The sequence below is a fragment of the Elephantulus edwardii genome, unplaced genomic scaffold, assembly GCF_000299155.1.
Source record: "Elephantulus edwardii isolate Elephantulus edwardi_28Jun2011 unplaced genomic scaffold, EleEdw1.0 scaffold00267, whole genome shotgun sequence".
Taxonomy (NCBI): Eukaryota; Metazoa; Chordata; class Mammalia; order Macroscelidea; family Macroscelididae; genus Elephantulus; species Elephantulus edwardii.
The window spans coordinates 1,453,767-1,475,117 of NW_006400017.1; the positions used below are offsets into that span (position 1 = coordinate 1,453,767).

Consider the following 21,351-nt stretch of genomic DNA (forward strand, 5'->3'; position numbering starts at 1 on the left):
GGGGAAGTCATTGAAAATAACTTTGAGAATGTGAATGGGGCCTTCCCAAAGTTTAGGCTGAATGCTGAGGAAAGCAATTGAATGGATCTAGATGAGCTGAGAGGGAGCTCTGGTGACCTGATGGTAAGGAGCTGCTCTGCCGTCCAAAGGCCCGCAGTTCAAATCCACTAACTTCTCCATGGGAGAAAGATGAGCACTTTCTTCTCCCGTGATTGAACTGACTATGACCTCCTGCTTGAGGGAGAGCTATGAATGGGTTCCTACTAGACAGGACACAACAGATGGGGCTGCATGGGGTGCCCCACACTGTAGGTTTCAGGTGCTGGGGCGGGGAGTGGACCCAAAGACTCGCTAAGAACTGTATGCATCAACTGTATGCCTGCCACAGGGAATCAAGTGATCTTCGAAGGCCCGGCCTTAGGACAGCAGGAGAGAAAGGACAAGAAGAGCCTCTGCAAGGCCATGACACTATGCGTGTGCTACGCGGCCAGTATTGGCGGCACGGCCACCCTCACCGGGACCGGACCCAACGTGGTGCTCCAGGGCCAGATGCAAGAGTGAGTCTCAGTTGCATCTTCTAAATAGACCGCAGGGCTGGAACCTGCCCTCCTCCTCTCCTCCAGCGGGGTCCTGGGAGCCGGGCAGGGGTGGGAAGATACTCCCCCATCTTATCTCCAGCCTTTGCACCCCTCGCTTACTCAGAAGTCCTTAGAAGGGGGTGGGAGCTGATGACAGTCCACAGACCAAGTGAAAATAGCATCCAGGGGCAGGTTAAATGAAGATGAAATTTTCTTTTTGTCCAAGGGAATCCTATCTTTCTCCCCTGGGCTCAGGATTTTCCAATGAGAGGGACTATGGATTATTCTGTGAACTAAAAGTCATAGAGATGACAACATATTTCCAGACGAGTGGGGCTTTGGTTCAAACTTGCAGAAATTGGCTGTTGTTAGTGGCCATTGAGTTAAGTCCTGCTCTACTATTTACATTCCATCTTTACTATTGGTATGCCTGAGTCCGTGGACGCCACTTGGGTAGTGCCTACCAACAGCACTGTGACAGCCAGTACTCTTGTGCTTCATAAGGTTCACATTTTCAGAAGTAAAGCCCCGGACCTCTTTTCCTAGTTTGTCTTCATTTAAAAGTTTCTTTAAAATATGTTCACCACGGGTATAACGTCCAGCAACACAAAGATATATAAGCCATCCTAATATGACAAACTTGGATGTAAAGGGTGAAGGTCCTCAGATAGTGAGATTTAGAGATGAGCTAACGGTCTGGGATTGGGCACTCATTGACTCACCATTTCAGTCACCATAATCCCACTATTTGACCCTGTGATAAGCCCTTGTGAGGTCCTAAGTGGGCCACAGAGGTAGTTTGGAACTTCCTGGCCGTGGCCACAAAGAGTCACAAGTTGTGAGGACCTAGCTCTATGTCTGGCCTTTTGCTGAGCAGAGACTAGAGTCACAAAAATGAGAGAAATCGGCATCCTGAGGGGGGCAGATGCTAGAAAATGCCAGTCATGCGTTTAAATGCATTCATCTAGAAGTGTACAAATTGCAGTGGGCACAACTGGAACAGAAATACAGTGGCCTCTGTCCTGTGTGGAGGTGAGCCTGTGGCAGAGATTTGGAGGGCACCTGGCCCAGGAGGTGGAGGGGACAGGCTCGGCACTTCAGCCTCCGGCTCCACAGCTCGGCTTCTGAGCGAGCGTTTCTCTTTCCAGATTGTTTCCTGACAGTAAAGACATCGTCAACTTTGCCTCTTGGTTTGGATTCGCCTTCCCCAACATGCTGATAATGCTGCTGCTTGCCTGGCTGTGGCTCCAGTGCCTTTTCATGAGATTCAAGTAAGTATGAACTGCTTCCAGAAGAGCCTAGTCACCTCACAGCCCTGCTGGAAAGCCCGCAGACTCAGCAGGTGAGTGGACAAAGTCTGTGTCTGCCCAGCCTCGATCTCTGGTCCTGACTCCGACTCATCCGTCCATCCACCCTCTGGTTCTGTCCGCCTCAGGCTGCTCTCTGTGCCTTTGCTCACACCCTTCTCTTTTCTTGGGATACCATTCCAGCCTTCCTGCCTTCTCAATCTTTACGTGCAAGTTAAAATACTGCTTTCTTGTCAACATGTCTTAGAGGTAAGGAATTGCACCGTCAACCCAAGGCACACAGTTCGAATCCACGAGTGCACTGTTAGAAAGATGGGCAATCTCCTCCTGGGCGATTTACTGCCTCTGGAACCTGCTGGAGGCTCAGATATGGGTCAGTTCCCATTCAACGGTACACACCATCACCACCACCACCAGCCATTCAATTGCAGGAGCATTGGTTCATTTGTTTGTGACTGGGTGTATCCTCACCCCATCATTGGTACCCACAGTCATGTTCCAGTGTCATCCATCATCTGACCATGAGCTCTTTGAGGACAGGACCTAACCTCTTTGACCTCTATCCTCAGCCCAGCTCCAGGCACAGGGGGAAAGAGCAGGTGTGTTTGTCCCCGCTGCCAAATCTGCATTGTTAGACAAACATCCACTTGGCTACATGCGCCCACTAGGTCAGGTCACTGCAAACCTCCAGCTTCTGCTAAATTGACCCCAGCCCTGACCTTTACCTGAGCGCGTACAATGCTCTGAGCACATGCTGGGTTCTGGGAATTTACTTCCTATCCCCAGCACACTGGCAACCCCATCAAAGTCCATGTCAACTTTGCCAGCAGTGAAACTTTGGACAGAGGCCACAGAGTGTGATTGTCAAATAAATACCCACAAAGAGTTGTTTGAGGTAGTCGTCCCATGTGACCATAGAAAGCACTCACCCATGCTCATGACGCGTGAAACACAGCAGAGTGTGCCACCAGGCAGGGAGTCTCAGAGCTGGAGGGCAGAGGAGCCTGCGCAGATCTCTGACTTCATGGGGGAAATTAACCATGTTCCTATGTTTTCTCCTAGAAGAGAACTTTTTTTAAAGTCCTACAATTAACAATTAGAAGCAGGAGTGGCATCCACTTCCTAAACAACATGCCTCAGGAAACTTTAATAAATGTCGATAGGTATAGAAAGGCTTCAGGCCTTTTGTTCATATGGTCACTAAGAGCTGTGCATGACTTGAAGGCAATCAACAACAAAAACAACAACATTAACAATTGTTAGTAAGAGCCAAGACAGTCAACATCCCATCATCATCACCACTGAGTCAGAATTGACTCAAAGCTGACCCTGCAGTGAGTTTTCAGAGGCTTTATGGAGGGAACCCTTCATTCTTCCTTAGAGAAGCTTGTGGATTTGAACCCAGGCCTTTGGGTTAGCAGTGCAACTCTGTGTCACTGGGCCACCAGTGCTCCCTATCGGCATCCTGAGGGGGGCAGATGCTAGAAAATACCAGTCATGCCAGTCATGTCATGCCAGTCAGTGCTCCCTGTTGTTACATGCTGTTGAGTCGGCACTGACCCATAGCTGACCCCACTGTGGGTTTTCAGAGGCAGTAAATCACATGGGAGGAGATTACCCATCCTTCTCCCATGGAGTGGCTGGTGGATTTGAACCATGTGACTTTGAGATTGCAGAGCAGCTTCTTGCCACTAGGCCAGTTGGTATTTTTGGCGTGCCCTGGCCACCTTGGCCTGTGCACGGGTCCCATGTGGACGGGAAGCTGTGTGGTTAGGACAGCAACTGTTTCTGCCCTGTATCGCTCACCTGCTTCTTGACTGCCTGCCCTCTTGCTCATGTCCATCCCCTAGACCTCGCAGGTCACCTGTTCTAAATCCATTTCAGACTACAGATGAGTGTCTGTGTCTCCTTGTGGGACAGTAGTATTGATGAGACCCACATTTATTGTTTAAATATACCAGATACTTTACGAATATAAAGTGAATTGATCTTCCTAATAAACTGCGAGGTAGATACTAATATTATTCCCAATTTACAGATAATGAAATTGAGGCACAGATGGGTTTAATGAGCAACACAGACTGGTTAACTTGGAAGTAGTGGAGCTGAGATTAGAACCCAGACAGTCTGGTTCCAGCCTTATACCCTTGACTACTACATTATGCCTGCTCTTGAGGGTGCCATGGGTTGCAGCTCTTAATACCTTCAGATGTACACTCTTGGGCTCCCTGTGGGTCAGGAAGAGTTGAAGGGGATGTGGGGGAGGCACCAGGTTAAGAGATGGGCAGCTTCAGGATCTTGATGTTCAAGTGTCCGAAGCACTTGTGTGGCCTGCCTGCCGGCCTGGGAATGCCCTGGAGCAACTGAGGAGGAGTGAATTTCATCCCAGAGGAAGAGGCAGAGGGCTGGCCTGCCTCCAAGACCACAAGGGCACCACCACCAGCCTCCTGTCTGGCCTGATGTGAATGCCAGGCTCCAGGGAACTCACCGCCAAGCACCTGCAGCTGCCACTCTCCCAGCCTGGCACATCCCACCATCAGCTCCTCTTAGCTGGCAGAGGGTTTGGAAAGTATCTACTGAGCTGGAACTGCCAGCGTTGCTGCCAAGTCCTGCCCTTTCTTGACCTGCTGTTCTAGCTGCATACAGACACGAGCATGCTGGGACAGGGCTGGGAGTGGGCTGGCCTCCCTGCGGCAGCCTTGTGTGAATCCCAGGGCAGGGAGAGAGAGAACAGATTTTCAGCCTAAACAACAGGAATTACAGGGGACGCCCTCTGGTGCAGGCCATCTCCTGCTACAAACCAGGGTTTGTTGAGCCCACCTTGTGTGGCCCTCTGGCCCACCCCACCTGAGGCAAGTGAGCATCTGCCTCAGATGCAGAAAGCACCTCTACAGTCACCTTATCTTGCCTGCCCTCAAGTGCTCATTGAGTGGCCACAGAGACACTGTCAGGGTCACTGCCTATGGCCTAATTAAAAAAAACCTGTCACTTTTTCATGGCCAGCTCCCAAGTGCATATCCAGTCCAAGGCCATAGCCTCCTCACCTTCAAGCTCCATGGAAGACTGTACGGGATATGAAACCAGTATAACCAGCTGCTTTCAAATCACCTTTAACACCCACCATGCGTGCAACCATCCCTTTACTTATTTCCAAAACTTTTTACCACCCCAAATGGGAACTCATTGTCCTTTAAATTTCCCTTTTGGCCACCCTCCCATCCCTGATGATCACTAACAAACTTGCATCTCTGCATTTTCCTCTTCTAGATATTTCATATGGACTCAGGATATTTGTCGTTTGGCGACTGATTTCTTTCGCTTAGCATAATGGTCAAGGGTCCTCCACATCATAATACTCTTCGTGGCTGAATAACATCCTGTTGTATGGATACCTCACCCTTTTTTAATCCACTCACCTGTTGATGGACTGTTCTCCCATTTTCTTATTTCCTCTAGTTTTAAAAAGGCCTGGGGGTGTGGACTAGAGAGGGAGAACAGCGAGAAGGCCGCCTATGAGGTGCTGCAGGAGGAATACAGGAAACTGGGGCCCTTCTCCTTTGCTGAGACCAATGTCCTACTCTGCTTCCTGCTGCTGGTAGTCCTGTGGTTCTCCCGGGATCCTGGCTTCATGCCAGGCTGGCTGTCCATCGCCTGGACAGACGGCGAGACCAAGTAAGTAGTTCATGCCACAGAACCCTGTCTTTGGCCACCGGTAACAGAGAAACATCCACAGCCCACGTTGGAGCATGTTCTTTGTTCTAGAATTGCATTTTAGAGGGCAGCACACTGTTGGCTGCTGGATTCTCTTCTTTCGCACCAATCTTCACGAAAAGGTCACAAATGTACTCCTTTGGCATCTTCTCTTTTCCCGACAAGCTGAGCAGAACATATCTGGCCAGGCAGGGTGGCCAGAGTTATGAGGCAGAAACATTTATTGGGCTAAGAGTGGAGATCCCAGAAGTTTGGCTTCTGAATATCAAATCTGCCCTTTTTCTTTTCTTGTCTTTTTTGTTGTTGTGTATAATTGAGTTAGGACCAACCCACAGCTGACCTTCTGGTAGGTTTTCAGAGGTGGTTAATGACATGGGAGGAGATTGCCCATCCTTCTCCATTGGAGCTGCTGGTGGCCTCGAACTGTGTGCCTTTGGGATTGCAGTGTAGCTTTTTGTCAGTAGGCCACCAGAGCTCCCTTTCATTCTCTGATCTCCTTCTTGTGACCTGGACAAATCCCTCCAAATCCACTCATCCAGACCCCAGAAGCTTCTTTAGATAGGAGTGTCACAAAAGGGAAAATGTCAAGCTATGATGTTGTCAAATGGGGGGAAAAATCCTTTCTAGTAAAGACAGATAGGTGAAGAGATGGGTGAGAGTGACTGGTTATTCCTTTTGGAAAATCTAGTTGAGACAAACCAAACTCAGCATGTGGTCATGCTGGTTATGCGTGGAAATAACCACAAATAGCAACTTTATCAGCGTTAATAATGAGAATCATACATGAAAATACAGGACTTCTTCCTCTGCGCCTAACCACTCAGCTAGGACACAGTTTACAAGCTGAAGGGCACAACCCTCCAGGCGCTAAGTCTACCCAAGACGTCAGATGCTAAATACCAGCTTGGGAGTCCTCATGACACCCTTACTCTGATCTCTGGCTACAAACTTGCTTCCCCACTGCCTCTCCAGGGCGTCAGCTGCAAGCTCAGGCACCCTTTAGTTTCTTTCTTCTGACCCGCTTGTTAGCTACAAGTTTGGGAGTTCCCTCTATACTCCCAGGATAATAGCCATAAACTTAAGTGGTCCCCATTCTTCATCACTTGTGTCTCACTGGTTCCCACTGCTCCATCAGGTTTGGTAATGTGCTGGGATGATTCACAGAACTCATAGAAAGTACTTTACTTATGATCCTTTGTTATAAAGGATCCACAGCAAGATCAACAAAAAGAAGGGATGCACAGGGCAAGATCTGGGAGTGTTCTCAATATGCATGAAGTGCGTGTGTCCCGAAGTGTCTGAGAGAAGATATTTTTCACCAACCAGGAAGCTCCGGGAGAGTCAGCAACCAGAGCCTTTATTAGGAGTAATGCAAACTCCAGGACTTCTCCCCTAAGTTTAGTCTATAAGAGGTGATCATAAGCTATTGTGCTATGACCCTAGCTGACCTGACCAGTCCCTGCTCCAGGGCGAGCTCATCACCTCACTGGTAAAAGGTTTTGCTTAAGTGTGGCCTGGAGTCTTTATCACTGAATACACTTCAATTCCAGGGTTATTGTTTTTTGAGATCATTAGGAACCAGGGGTAAAGACGAAGTTCTTTGAGTAAGGTTAAATTCTAAGCTCCAAGAAGCTGTTGTGCAGAGCAGGAGAGCACTTTATGGTTTAATATTAAGAAAGACATGTGGTAAGACTATTTTTTTCCATATCTGTTCAATCCATATGCTGAGAAAAGTATTCAAGAAGTTGGTCTCTATAAAGAATATGACATCAGGATTGGAGAAAGATTCATTATATCTGTCTCAAATTCCTCGTTATGGATGAAGACTTCAATATGCAGATGATAAAACCTTACTTGCCGAAAGCTAGGGGGACTTGAAACACTTTCTGCAGAAGATAAAATACTGAAGCCTTAAATATGGATTGCATTTCAACATCAAGAAAACAAAAATTCTCACCACATTCTCAAGAGATTGAAACTGTCAACAACTTCATCTTATTTGTATCCACAATCAATACACTTGGTACCAACAGTCAGGAGATTAGGAGATGTATTGTGCTTGGAAAGTCTGTGGTCATGGACCTTTCCAAAATACTGAGGAGCAATGATGTTAGTTTGAGGACTAAGGTGCACCTTATTAGGGCCGAGAGCTGGACAGTGAAAAGGATGACAGAAGAAAAACTGATGCCTTTGAATGTGATAATAGACAAGAGGACTATATAACCCATGGATGGCCAAGAGAAAAAATAGTTATGGCTTGAAGAAAGTGCAGCCAGTATAGAGTGCTCCTTGGAGGTAAGGATGGTGAAGTGTCATCTCGCATAACTTGGACACGTTGCTAGGAGTGGCTGTTCCTAAGAGGAGGACATCATACTTCGAAAAGTGAACGGACAGTGAAGGAGAGGAAGACCCTCAACCAGGTGGACTGACAGGGACCACAGCAATGGGCTCGATTATGTCAGAGAATGTGGGTTGGCGCAGGATAGAACTGGTCTCAAATCTGTTGTTCACAGGGTTGTTATGAGTTGTACTTGACTCAACAGTACCTAAAAAAAACTACAATGCTATTAAACCCTAAATTCTCGAGAATCTGGTCAAAAAGAGATCACAAGGCTAACTCATGGGGCAATTTAGGTCAAAAGAGGGATCTGAGGTACACAAGGTCACCCAAAGTTGATGGCAGGACCAGGTCAAGGATATCTGTTTCCGTCTGGAACTACGTTTACCGCCCTACCCCTTTGATTTTTTTTTTTTGTATTCCAGTTTTCATAACCATTTGAGCCTACTTTTGTTTGTAATTTGTGCTTTTTCTTTTATTTAGATGAAATTAATATAAGATTTCCAATTTCCAACCACTCATTTGGTGAGAATTAATAAATTTGACAAGATTGCACAATATCTACCTCTAGTTTCAGTTTTGTCACCCCCTAACAGAAAACCTCATATCTGCTCATCACTCCCCATCACCTACCTCTGTCCTTGGCAGCCACAATCTGTGTTTTGTCTATGGATTTGTCCATTATTTGACATTTCATTTAAATTAAATCCTACCATTTATATGGATTTAGCGTGTTGCTTTCTAGGTTTATTCATGTTGTAGCATGTATCATTCTTTCCTTTGCCTAAATAATATCCTAAATTGTGTGTATATCCTACATTTTGTTACCCATTTATTTGTTGATGAACACTTATGTTGTTCCTACTTTTTGACTGTTGGATATAACGCTGCAAAGAGTACTGGTGTATAGGTGCTGTACTTAGTTAGGTTCTTGTTTTTAAATCTTTTGAGTTGAGTAGAATTGCTGGGTCTATGGTAATTCTATGTCTAACATTTTGAGGACCTGCCCAACTATTTTCCAAAGTGGCAGCATCATATTACATTCACAGCCAGCAATATATGAGACTTCCAGTTTCTCTGTATCCTCACCAGCACTTGTTGATGCTTATGTTTTTCTCTGAGACTGCATGAAGCATTTAAACACAGAACTACTGGAGGCAGGGCAGATTTGTTGAATATTGCCACTGTGGACTGAGTTGGGCTGAAATCTTGCGCGTTCTTCCCCACCTAGGTATGCCTCTGATGCCACTGTAGCCATATTTGTGGCCATCTTACTATTCATTGTACCTTCACAGAAGCCCAAGTTCAACTTCTGTAGCCAGTCTGAGGAAGGTAAGACTCGGGCCTTCACTATCTAATCATTTGGGCCGGGGCCTTAGTGGCAAAGGATTGCAAAGGCTCAGGAGACAGAAGATGCCATCCTATTGAGAACTCACTAAATCCGAAAGCCTGGCAAGAGAACGTTTTTCAAGCCTTCCCTGGCTGTTTTTGTTTGATGCACATCTCTTCTTTTGCTTTTTAAAATTCTGAAATGTTTTTATTATTTTAACAGGAACAGGAAAATGTTTTCAATGACACTGAATGCTGTTAGTATTTGCTTTCCTGCTTTCTGCAAGCTTTGTTAATAAGCATAGATGTATTAGATGGTTATAATCGAAACACACATATTTGAGCCCCGCTTCTTTGTTTTTATGTTTTGTTTTGGTTTTTGTTTGTTTCTGGTTAGGATTCCACTATAAACGCTTCTCACTACACTACTGCTGTAGTCTACAAATTTATTTTTTTTCACATAACTACATTATAATTGCTTTTGCCAAAGTACCCTTTAGATGTGAACTCCAAGAAAATGTCTCCAGTGTACTCCTTAAACTAGGATCCTTCACTCTGGTTTTTTTGTTTGTTTGTTTGTTTTTGTTTTTTATTTTTGTGTGCGTGTACCGTCAAATCAGATCTGACTGGTACAGGAGGAGATTGCCCCTCCTTCCCCTGCAGAGCATCTGGTGGATTCGAACCGTGCACCTCTGGGATTATAGTTGCAGCTTCTTGCCACTAGGCCACCAGAGCTCCCCGGATCCTTCACTCTGTTAAGTAAGAATAGTGGAAAAGAGCCCAGGCTTTTCTATGCAAGCAGAGAAAGAGGCTTATTAGGGAAAATACTTTGCAAAGTAAAACTACATTGCAAAGGGCAACAGGCCCTGGCCCACTGGATAAAGTAATTGTTTTGGCTTCTAAAGTTTAAGAGAGAAGGGGTTTCATGGTTATCTATAACCGAAGGTGAGAAATTCTGGGAAAATACCCATCAGGAGGGGTTATGATAATTAAGTGCTTGCACACCTGGATATCCAAGATGGATATTGTTGTAGAAGCTTCTGGATCAAGAGGCATCTCTTATTACTAGATGGTGTGAATGGACTGTGTAGCAAGGTCCTCTGGTTCGATTCCCCTGACTAATAGATAGCTTTGCTTTCTGCTTGGGAAAGTCAGCTCGCGGCAAGAATGGTGTTCCTGCACATGCTCCAGAACTGAGTCGAACTGGTTTAGTTTTAGATCAGGTTTTCAGAATAGTAATCTGTCGAGGACACTGTGTTAGAGCAAGGCAGGGTTAGCACTCACTAAATGTTAATACATAGCAGAATTTTACAGGATATTGGGAGAGGTTAGAGCAGTTAAGTTCCAAGCTGAGCCCTAGTTCTCTATCTCATTGCATGGAGCATATGACTCTATTATATTGCAAGAAATTTCCGTTCATTCATTGTTGTGAATACTGATTTTTCTTCGAGGTTCTTTCTTCTTTGGGGTAAATTTCTAGGAGTGTTTTTGGTGGAGTATAAATATTTTAATGGCTCTTGAAATATATTGCTAAATTGCTTTCCAAAAAGGCTGTGGCAGTTTATAATGTTATGAGAAATGTATGTAAGTTTTACCACATCCTCTCTGGAAATGGTATCTACGCAGTCCTCAAATTAAGAATGAATTTCATTCCTAAGTGTATGTAACCTGCAATAGTTAAGTACAGTTTATATCCAACATCAGTTAGTCAAATGTTTGTCTTAGTATATAATATATGATGTACCTTTCTATGCATAGAAAACATTAAAGGAATACATCCAGGCACACTGAAACATCTTGAAAATAATAACATTTATTTGTATCATAAAGTAGCATTCATTTGTTATTATGAACCATTGTATATACCTAGATTTTAAATTTTACAGACTTCATAGTTGTTTGTCCATAACTGTACATTCATTGTACGTAAGTCAGAGTTTATAACCTTAGGACCCCCTATAGTCATACTTGTAAATTTTATCGAATTTAAGTCAGAGTTTATAACCTTGGGACTCCCTATAGTCATACTTGTAAATTTTAAAGAATTTAACAAGTGTGGAATGGTACCTCATAATCTTTGTGGATTTTTTCCTCCCTTATTCATGTCTCTTTTGCTTTCTCATGCTGGTTTATCTATATGTATGTTTTTATTTTGTCTTCTCAGATAGGAATACTCCGTTTTATCCCCCTGCACTGCTGAGTTGGAAAGTGGCCCAGGAGAAAGTGCCCTGGGGCATCGTGCTGCTGCTGGGGGGTGGATTTGCAGTGGCTAAAGGGTGTGAGGTAATTTCTTTAACTCTGGGCTGCACACAGCCCCTCCCTTCACCAAGGAATGACCAAAGAGTTGCTGTATTCTTATACTATACTTCTCCATCCATGACTGTTCCTGCGTGTTGCTGTGTCTTTCTTCCTCTCATACCTTCACATTCTTTGAGGACAGGGATTCTGTCTTGTCATCCAGGAATCCTGCACCGAGAATAGTGTCTGTTCTGGAGAAGGGACCTAGGAATATTTGTGGAGGGATTACAGAAATGAGTGAATGAGCATCCTTGATCAGTCAAGAGAACAGAGGACACTGGCAGGTTCTATTTGGGATTCAGTGTGATTTTTTTTCCTCTCTATACACAGACAATAATAATCCCTGCTCATTTATGTTAGGGGACTCTTTCTTTCAAGTCTTTGTGAACATTTTTTACATTCTCTTTGACTCTTCTGCTTGCTGCATTCTTTGTGGATGTGGTTGTCATTTTATAATTTTCCTCCAACTTAAGTAAGCAGTAGCATAAGAGAAAAGCACTTTTTATGGGGGGAAAAAGACCCCAAACATATAACTTACTGTATCCCCCCTCTCCCACCCCTCCTATGAAAGGAATGAGCCAGATGTGACGGATAACTTGGTGTGGCCCTCATCCATTCATTTATTCATCTAGGAGCAGAACTGAATAGATAAACTTGGTCTACCTTGCTACCACTTTTTCTACAACTTCTAGAACAGAGACTAGTGTAGCTGATGCATATGTATTTTTGGATAAACAAATCTATCTGGATAATCACTTTTCCATTCATCCACTTTTCATTCCATTTATCAGACATTCCTGTTATGATGGAGATATTCTTTGTATTCTTGAGGGCTTAGGTAGGGGGACATTCTAGAAGGAAATGATGCCCAAGCCAGTGACAGCTAGCTGAGCAACAGTGAAGGTGAGGCCAAGCAGAAGCTCACTGCAGACCTTGCATTCAAGAGAGGAAGCGTGGACGTCATGAGGAAGGCAATGGGCAGTCATAGAAGGGTTGAGGGCAGGAGCGACTTGGTTAGATCTACATTGAAAAAAGTCACTGATGGCTTGAGTGACGGTCTAGGCATGGGGAGAAATTGGGAAAGAAGTTGTGTTGTTGTTATGTGCTGCTAGGTTGCCTGTGGCCCATAGCAACCCTAAGTACAGCAGCTCTGAACCCTGCCCTGTCCTGAGCCAGTCTAGTAAGTATTTATTATAGTCTTCATCTAACTCATTATCAGAACATTTGACTCTCTGGGTCATTCTCTTGGGTTTTTTCTTTTTCTTATTTCCCCACTTCCTTTAGTTCCCAGGGTACAACTTTCTCCCAGTTTCTTTCTAACTATTCCTGCGCAATCTCCATGGCTGACTTTCTCTCCTATGTCTTATTAAATATAAGGGTCTTCAAGGCTTTGCCCTTGGCCCCTTCTCTGGTCACCTTCCATTCTCTCCTTAGAAGATCTCTTCTCCAATCTAAGTTCTGTATTTCTGGCCCAGATAACTTTCCTGAGCTTCAGGATCTAGTGGGGCTGGAAAAGAGTCACGGAAGGTTTGGGGTGACTTTGGGATGATTAAATGTAAGGAATAAGGGCTTGACTCCCAACCTTCTTTCTGGGATAGAGGTGCACGGTTAGTCCATTCACTCCTAGAGGAGTAGCTGAATTCAGATTGAGACATAATAAATCGGACAGGATTATAGAATATGTTGGTAGACATTTCTGGAAGGCATTGTTGTTGTTATGTGTTGTTGAGTTAGAACTGACTCCTTGTTGGCCCTCCCGTGGATTTTCAGAGGCAGTAAATTAATTGCATGGGAGGGAATTGCCCAACTTTCTCCCATGGAACAGCTGGTGGATTTGAACCACATACCTTTGGGATTGTTGCACTGCTCCTTACCACTAGGCCACCAGTACTCCGTTCTAGAGAGTTTATTGGCGTTTCAGTCAATCTCGAGAGTAGATTTAGGAGAGAGCAGGATGAGGATGGAGACTGAGTTGTGGAGATGAATGAAATGCATGCAGAGAGAATCAGAAGTGGAGGATGGATCAATCTCTCTGAAGACAGATGAGGGCCCCTCGTTCCCCAGAGGGATTGCAAGGTGGAAGCACTGAGTGACTCCCCACCCTGTGCTTCTCAGGCCTCGGGATTATCCGAGTGGATGGGGAAGCAGATGGAACCCTTGCACGCGGTGCCCCCAACAGCCATCACCGTGATCTTGTCCTTACTTGTTGCTGTGTTCACTGAGTGCACAAGTAATGTGGCTACCACCACCCTGTTCCTGCCCATCTTTGCCTCCATGGTAAGTACCCCTGCTGGAGATTTGAGGAAGATCCTCTAGATGATTTCATAAAAAGCAGACACCCTGTGAACATGTCCTGGGTCCCAAGAATGACAGTGAAATCAAAGTCATAGCTTACCTAGACTCTGGAGATCTGGATCTGGTCCTGTCACAGATTTGCATATTCTTAATTGGTCCTCCCCTCAATGTTTTTTTAGATTTGTTTGTTGTTTGGTGTTGTGTGTTTTTGGTTTTTGGTGTTTCTTTTTTAATCTACCCCACCCTGCACTGACCAAATGTCAAACATGGAGCAGGTGCTATACTTTTATTCTGTAAATGTAATTTAATTACATTCTTTTTCATGCTGACGGGACAGGATTTGTGTCAAAGAAGAGGGGGTCAAGAACACTGCGGAAAACCAGTGGGTTTCTGAACACAAATGTGGGTGAGGACTGACTGCAGTGCAGGGGGACACAGCTGGCTGGGACCTATATGGAAGGAGAATTAAGAGGAAAGTGGGACTTCTAAATAGGTGGGACAACAAAAGGCATTCTGGGAAGATGGAGGGGAAAGTGGGATTTCTTATTGAGTAGAATAGCAGAAGGCATTCTGGGAATTTGGAGCAGACTGACTAAGGGAAATTGAGTGCACAGTTGAGGATTTCCAGAAGCTTTGCTTGGCGAGTGCTGGGTTCTGATCAGGATCAGTACAAGATGACAGCAGAGAGGTAGCGGTGCAAAGAGATTGCTGAATGCCAAAGAGTAAAGAGTTTTAAGGCTAAAGAGTTTTCTTTTTTTAAAGTAAGTGTGTTGAGGTGATTGTGAAGAATGCAAAGCTTATAGGAAATGTCGTTGTTCTTTATGTTAGTTCCTTCTGTCATTTATCACATAGCACTACAGACTTCAAAGTGATATAATAAACCCTAGACTTGGGGTCAGAAGACCAGAGAGTCCTTAAGCCACTAAAGTGACCAACTAGGAAGACCCGTAAAGATAGGCTGAGAGTTAGTTTATACCAAATCCTACCTTTCTAAGAAGAGCTCCTGCCAGCATTGTGCTAAGGTCGGAGAACACCATAGCTAGGTCTTCACAGCTAGGGAAATTCTCTGCAGGCTGGTGTGGGGAGAGGGGGAAGGCATGCGAGAAGTTGTTGCTGTTAATCTGGAGTTGGGAGGCTGATTTAGGAAGGGCCCGCGCACAGGATTTAACTTGGTAAAATTCCATTTAGCTGCCTGGGTGTCCGTCCACATGTGTAAAAAGCCAACTCAAGTGGAAGGGTTCCAAGGGAAGATGAAAGCCTTAAAAATAGCAAGCTGGCTCTGTTTCCTTCTCTCCTGAGCAGCTGCTCCAACTGAGAAGTTTCTTTTGATGCTGGCCATACAGTGGTGATGCCCCTTCTTGGCAAAGGCCTTACTTTATCCCCTCCACCCCTAGCAGTGAGCACCCAGGGTTCCAAGCCAGCGAAATGCAGGTTTTACCCCAAGGCAGAGTCCCCCCAAATGGCTAAGTGTTCATCTACAAGCTGAAGGGTTGGTGATTTGCGCCTACCCTCAGGAAATAGTCCTGAGGATTTGCTTCTGAAAGGTCACAGCCTTGAAAACCTTAGGTAGTAATTCTAGTCAACGTTTGTGGGTTCACCATGAGTCAGAATAAACTCACTGGCAATGGGTTTGGTTGTTTGTGGTTTATGCCAAACAAGTGGCCAAGCCCTTTGAAAACAAGTTGTTCTAGAACCAGAAACCTCAAGTGAAAAATCCTCACAGCTACTTCCAAGGCCCCTCATACATCTTTAGGACTCACTTATAGAAAAGGAAAAGGTGGTAGTCACTTAGCAGGGCCCGAAAGGAGTGTGGGCCCATACACTCTATATGTCACTCATGTCCAGGACAATATGAAGGTGGAGGTAGGGCAGGTGAGTAGGAGACACACAGGCACCTGCTTAAGACATATTGGTTACACCTAAGGGTAGCCTGGTAAAACCCTTTCAGAGGAATAATCAGCAAAAGAAACCACGACTTGAAACCTACTCAGATCTTTGACTCAGCAATTTCATGTCTAAGAATATGTTGTAAAGAAATAATCAGAGATGAATATATAATAATTATATACATCACAGATTTTTCTTACATGAAAGTTACAATGGGGAATTGGTAAACTAAATTATTATATAACATATTTATGTACTAAATACTATCAAGTCATTTAGAAAAATCCATTTCAAAGAAAATTTAATAAAATAGGAACAAGCTCATGGTAAAATTTTTTTAAAGTTGAGAATGTGGCACATATATACAAATTAAAATGTCTAATAATAAAAAATAAACAAATCCTAATTCCTTAGCATCTTACCTAGAGATGACCTCTATCATTAATTCATTAGATATAATTTCAGCTATATTGTACAAACACAAATTCTTTTAAAATAAATATTATCATTCTGATTTTGTTCTGCACCTTAATTTTTAATAACTATAACCTTGAAGATCTTTGCATATTAACATATGATATCTACCTAATTCTTCTTCAAAACTATGTAATAGTCCACCGCTTATACATAGCATATTTTATGTAACCATCCTGTTATTGACAATCATTAAGCCTATTTCCTGTGGTTTGCTGCTACAGTGTTGCAATGAACATCTTCACATGTATGTCTGTTTTCATATACATATAAATCTGTGTAATAAGTTACTAATTTTGATAGATATTTATGGCCCTAGTAGCATAGTGTGTAGCTTCTCAAACTGTTAACCAATAGGAAGGTCTTTGTATCTACCAGCCACTCTGTGGAAGAAAGATGGGTGTAGTATTAGCATAAAGTTAGCTTTTTTAAGCCATATCTTAGCTCCCTCTGTTCTCCAGCTAACTTAACTTCAGGCACATGGTCTTGCAAATCATCAACAGCTGTGGGACTAAGATAAGAGAGTGAGTACTTCTCACATTGGGTGGCAAGACTTGAGGGAGATTGGAGCAAGACCCTGGAGAGAGCAAGACCCAGTGATGGTAGTGGAGACACCGTGGTGTTGCTGTGGAGAGACTCTGGCAAGGTGTAACCTGAGGCTTCTTGCATTTGTGCTGGTCACAGTTAAAGGTTTTATTTGCCAGATGCTTGAAGGGAAAGCTGACTACTCTGAGGTAAACCTTGCTGGATGACTGAGGAAACCAGAGGCTTCTTTACTTTGTGCTGAATTGAAACCAGGACACTAAGCAATTGTGTTTTGCTGTTAATCTGGCTTGAGACTGCTGGATTAAATCTGGTCTTGTCTTTTAAGATATTCTTTACCTCTTTCACGCCCTAAACTATTTTCCTAATAAACGCCACTCTTGGTACCACAACTGTGAGTAAAGTCTGTGAGAATGAATATCAAACCCAGTGATTGGTGGACATAGGTAAAGGAACATGAGAGGTGGTGTATCTGATCCAGCAGCTGTCCATTTGTTACTATGGATACTATTGCTGGGGGCAGTTCCCCTTTATGAAGCAGGCAGAAGTCAGACTTGGCTACCTCCATGTCATTGTATCTATGGGCCATCTCCTGTTAAGATTTATAGCCTCAGAAACTCAATGGAGGATCATTATGGGTCGGAAATGAATTGACGGTATTGAGTAATAGCTATATATCATTCATTCCTTTAACAAAGAGTGAGTGCTGACTCTGTGCTGGGCACGCTAGGTGTGTCCGAATTTTAAAATGAAGAAAAAGGTGTATGAAAAAATTCCATACGCCAATGCATCTGAAATGTGTTAAAAGACATATATATATATACTTACATGCTTGTATAGATGACAAGGCATAGTCCCTGCCCTCTAAGCACTCTGAGTCTGTGCAAGGACAGACAGATGTATGCACCTGGCCTCCAAAGTGAGGCAGAGCATGCACGTGGGCTGGAGGCACCCTGGGGATTCGATGTAGTCTCAGTGCTCAGCATAGTCTCTGGTGCATGTTTTCTCACCTGAGACTATGGTCTGTGACTCATGATGTCTCCATTCACAATGAAATGAGACATTGTGGTCCATCAGAAGCAAATCACCAGGTCTTTCTTCCTACTTCATCTTACTCTGGAAAATCGAAAGGAACCTCTATGTTTAGCATCATAGCAGACACAAGTTTCCACCGATAGATGAATATATGGTAGTTAGTTGTTCACGAGGTGCATTGGGTGGGTGTCATACTTGGGTATCTGATAGGGAAGGCATGAATTCTACCACTACTTCTCCTTCTGACACATAGTACATATTTAAGAAATAGATGTTAAATGTGCCAGGGGGGTCAGAAAGCCCTCCCTGGGAAGGTGGCCTCTGTATTAAGCTTGGGATGTTCAGTAGAGCTTTCTGTCAGGGGTGATAATAAGGATAAAGGAAACAGCAAGACAAGGGCCCAGGGGTGAGCGGGTGCATGGTGCACCCACGAATGCTTTATGGAATGCTCATGTGTACTTTCTATGTCTGTGACATTGCTGTGCTGTGTTTTTCCCCAGTCACGCTCCATCGGCCTCAACCCGCTGTACGTCATGCTTCCCTGTACCCTGAGCGCATCCTTTGCTTTCATGTTGCCCGTGGCCACTCCACCTAATGCCATCGTGTTTGCCTATGGACACCTCAAGGTTTCTGACATGGTAACACAGCTGCTTTTGTATATTCCTATCAGACTACAAATCTGTCTTGGAGGAAATGCAGCCAGGGAGCTCCTTAGAGGCAAAGATGGTGAAACGCCATCTCTCATACTTGGGCATGTTGTCAGGAGGGGCTAGTCCTTGCAAAAAGACAGCATGCTGGTAAAGGTAGAGGGTCAGTGAAAGAGAGGAGGACCCTCAACAAGTTGGGATTGACCCAGTGACTCTAACAGTGGGCTAGAATGTGGCAGAGATCATGCAGATGGCACAAGATAGGGTGTCTGCTCTGTTGTTTATAGGGTCACTATGAGTTGTAGTTCACTTGACAGCACCTAACAGCAACAATGAAATCAGACTCTGATCTTTTGTCATGAAGGATGCTTAGTTTATTAATGATGTATGAGCATCAAAATAAAGCAGTAAGATTTGAGAATGGCACCAAAACCCCAGGCCTAGAATAATTCTTAAGAAGCCCTGGTGGTGCCATAGATTAAGCAATGAGTTGTTAACCAAAAAAATATCTCACAGTTCAAACCAGCCTTACCTAAGGAGAGAGGCAGCAGTCTGCTCCTATAAAGATTTACAGCCTAGGCGAGCTCTGGTGGCCTAGTGGCAAGAAGCTGCACTGCAATCCCGGAGGTGTACGGTTCCAATCCACCAGATGCTCTTCTGGAGAAGGAGGGGCAATCTCCTCCTGTACCAGTCAGATCTGATTTGATGATACACACACAGACACACAAAATAGTAAAAACAAAACACACAAAAACATACATTAAAAAATATTTACAGCCTTGGAAATCCTATGGGGTAGTTCTGCTTTGTCTTATAGGGTCCTGTGAGTTGAGATGGAGTCACAGGCAGTGGGCTTAGTATAGTCATTCTTTGTATTTATAATACATATTATTTCTTTCTTTGCATAGCCTGTTATGTCTGTCAAGACTGAGCAAGGGTTTATAGAATCTCCCACTTAAAGAAGCCCATGTCATCTACAAGGTGTACCCTCCAGCGGAAAGGGTGGTAGTGAGAGGACCACATGGCTGAGGATGGTCAAGAACCAAATACAAGGGCCAAAGGGGACAAAGTCTAGACAAGGGAAAAATGTAGACCATGCTTGAAGAGACTGTGGTACTGTTATTGTTGTTGTTGTTGTTATGTGTTAGTAAACTGGAACCACCTCATGGCTGTTCCTTCAGCAGATTTTCAGAGACTATAAATTGCATAGGGGAGACTCCCTATCTTTCTCCTGTGGAGCAGCTAGTGGATTTGAACTGCCTGCCTCTGAGTCAACAGTACAGCTCCTTACCACTAGGCTACCAGAGCTCTAACTAGGTCAAAGCAAAAAGGGGAGAGAGCTGCTGCTTAGGGGAGGGTGGTCCCTTGGGACCAGAAGTAGTTCAGGAAGGGCTCCTCACACTGGTTCAGGTTTATCCTCTCTGATGAGAGGAGAGGGCACATTTGCATCTCCTTCTGTAGTTGCAGGCACATGTGCAAACCTGGGCATCCTTGGAAGTCAATGAAGGCTTTCCATAGAGAGGAGAAAGGTAGATGTTCAGAAACAATGGGCTGCAAAGTCAATATCAATCTCCAGTAACAAATCTCCAGCTTGTTTATAAAGCAATGTTTGATATGTATTATTAGGAAGGCACACAGAGCAGACATTAGAAAGAGCTGATGGCAATTCACCAGAAACCCTCCAGGTCCTTCTGGGGAGGGCAAAGCTACAGAGATGAGCCCTTGACTTTCAGTGGTGTAGTGGTAAAGAGTTGTGCTGCCAAACCTAAGGCACATGGTTCAAATCCACCAGCTGCTTTGCCAGAGAAAGACGGGCAGACTGCTCCTGTGTGATTTACTACCTCTGAAAATCTACTGGAGGCTCAGCTATGGTTCAGTTCTGACGCCATGGTTCACAAGAAGAGTGACAGACAGATGCCCAGTAATGGTACCAACAGCCCGGAGCTGTTCCCTTTCCTCATCTCACCTCACCTTAGCTCCTCCAAGGCTCAGTGTTCCCAGTGCTGAAAGGGGCATAGGGAAGTCACCTGTCCTGCCTTTCCCCAGGCTTGCTCTGAGGAGTCCCTGGTGAGCACAGGGTTGCTTTGTTGGCAGGGGTAGTGGGTATGGAGGTAGCAAGCAGGGGGTGTGATACAGGGGGAGTGAGTGCCAGAGAGCCAGTTTTTCATCTCTTGCCCTGAGAAGTCACTCCCCGGGTCTTGTTGTCCGTGTTTGACAGTCCAGGCTGACCCAAGGGTGCTGACTCTGACTCTGTCTTTGTCCAGGTGAAAACAGGACTGATGATGAACATCATTGGCGTCTTCTGCGTGTTTTTGGCCGTCAACACCTGGGGCCGGGTCATATTTGACTTGGACCATTTCCCTGACTGGGCGAATGTGACCCATATTGAGACTTAGGGTGAGCCTCAAGACCCGCAGACCCAGCGGCCGCCCTTCTGAGGAATCCTGCCCCGTCTGGCGCATTCTCCAATGGACGTTTGCTGTGCACAGCCCGTAGTGACTCAATAATGCCCACACCTCGCCTAGACACACGGCCACCTCTTTCTCCAAGCCTGAACTCAAAGGTGAGGCTGGGCAGCTGGAGGATGGGCGTGGAAGGCAAAGGAGCCCCTGAAGAGGCTGCTGGTCCCCATCTTTCTAGGGGCTCTCCCATCATCTCTCTTGGAACAGTGAGCGACAGAAGGGATGAGACCTCCAACAGCCATCACTCTGGCCCAGCACCAGGCTTACGTTTGCATTTGGTTAGTTCCAAGGAAGTCTAAATAGGAATCAGATCTCCAGGCTGGGGAGTGAGAAAACAAACTCTCAGTACCCATGCCTCCTCCAGCTCACCCTGGGCTGCTTCAGATCATCTGTCACTCAAGGGGGCAACCGTTCCCGGGGACAGAACACTGGGCCTTGGTCAGCTTC

The 21,351-nt window shown here is 44.9% G+C and overlaps 1 protein-coding gene across 4 annotated transcripts in view; it reads left to right on the top strand.

The window, feature by feature from the left end:
• SLC13A5 (solute carrier family 13 (sodium-dependent citrate transporter), member 5) overlaps window positions 1-20,946 on the top strand; it is a 36,898-nt gene extending 15,952 nt beyond the window's left edge. The window contains exons 5-12 of one of the 4 annotated variants that reach the window (XM_006899767.1): window positions 389-557; window positions 1,727-1,849; window positions 5,342-5,557; window positions 9,166-9,266; window positions 11,428-11,546; window positions 13,677-13,838; window positions 18,296-18,433; window positions 20,707-20,946. In XM_006899767.1, the coding sequence (XP_006899829.1) occupies window positions 389-557; window positions 1,727-1,849; window positions 5,342-5,557; window positions 9,166-9,266; window positions 11,428-11,546; window positions 13,677-13,838; window positions 18,296-18,433; window positions 20,707-20,838 (1,160 nt within the window). In that variant the 3' untranslated portion in view covers window positions 20,839-20,946. The remainder of the gene's footprint in view (window positions 1-388; window positions 558-1,726; window positions 1,850-5,341; window positions 5,558-9,165; window positions 9,267-11,427; window positions 11,547-13,676; window positions 13,839-18,295; window positions 18,434-20,706) is intronic. The other 3 variants (XM_006899769.1, XM_006899768.1, XM_006899770.1) reach the window with 3 other exon arrangements.
• The last annotated feature ends 405 nt before the right edge of the window (window positions 20,947-21,351 follow it).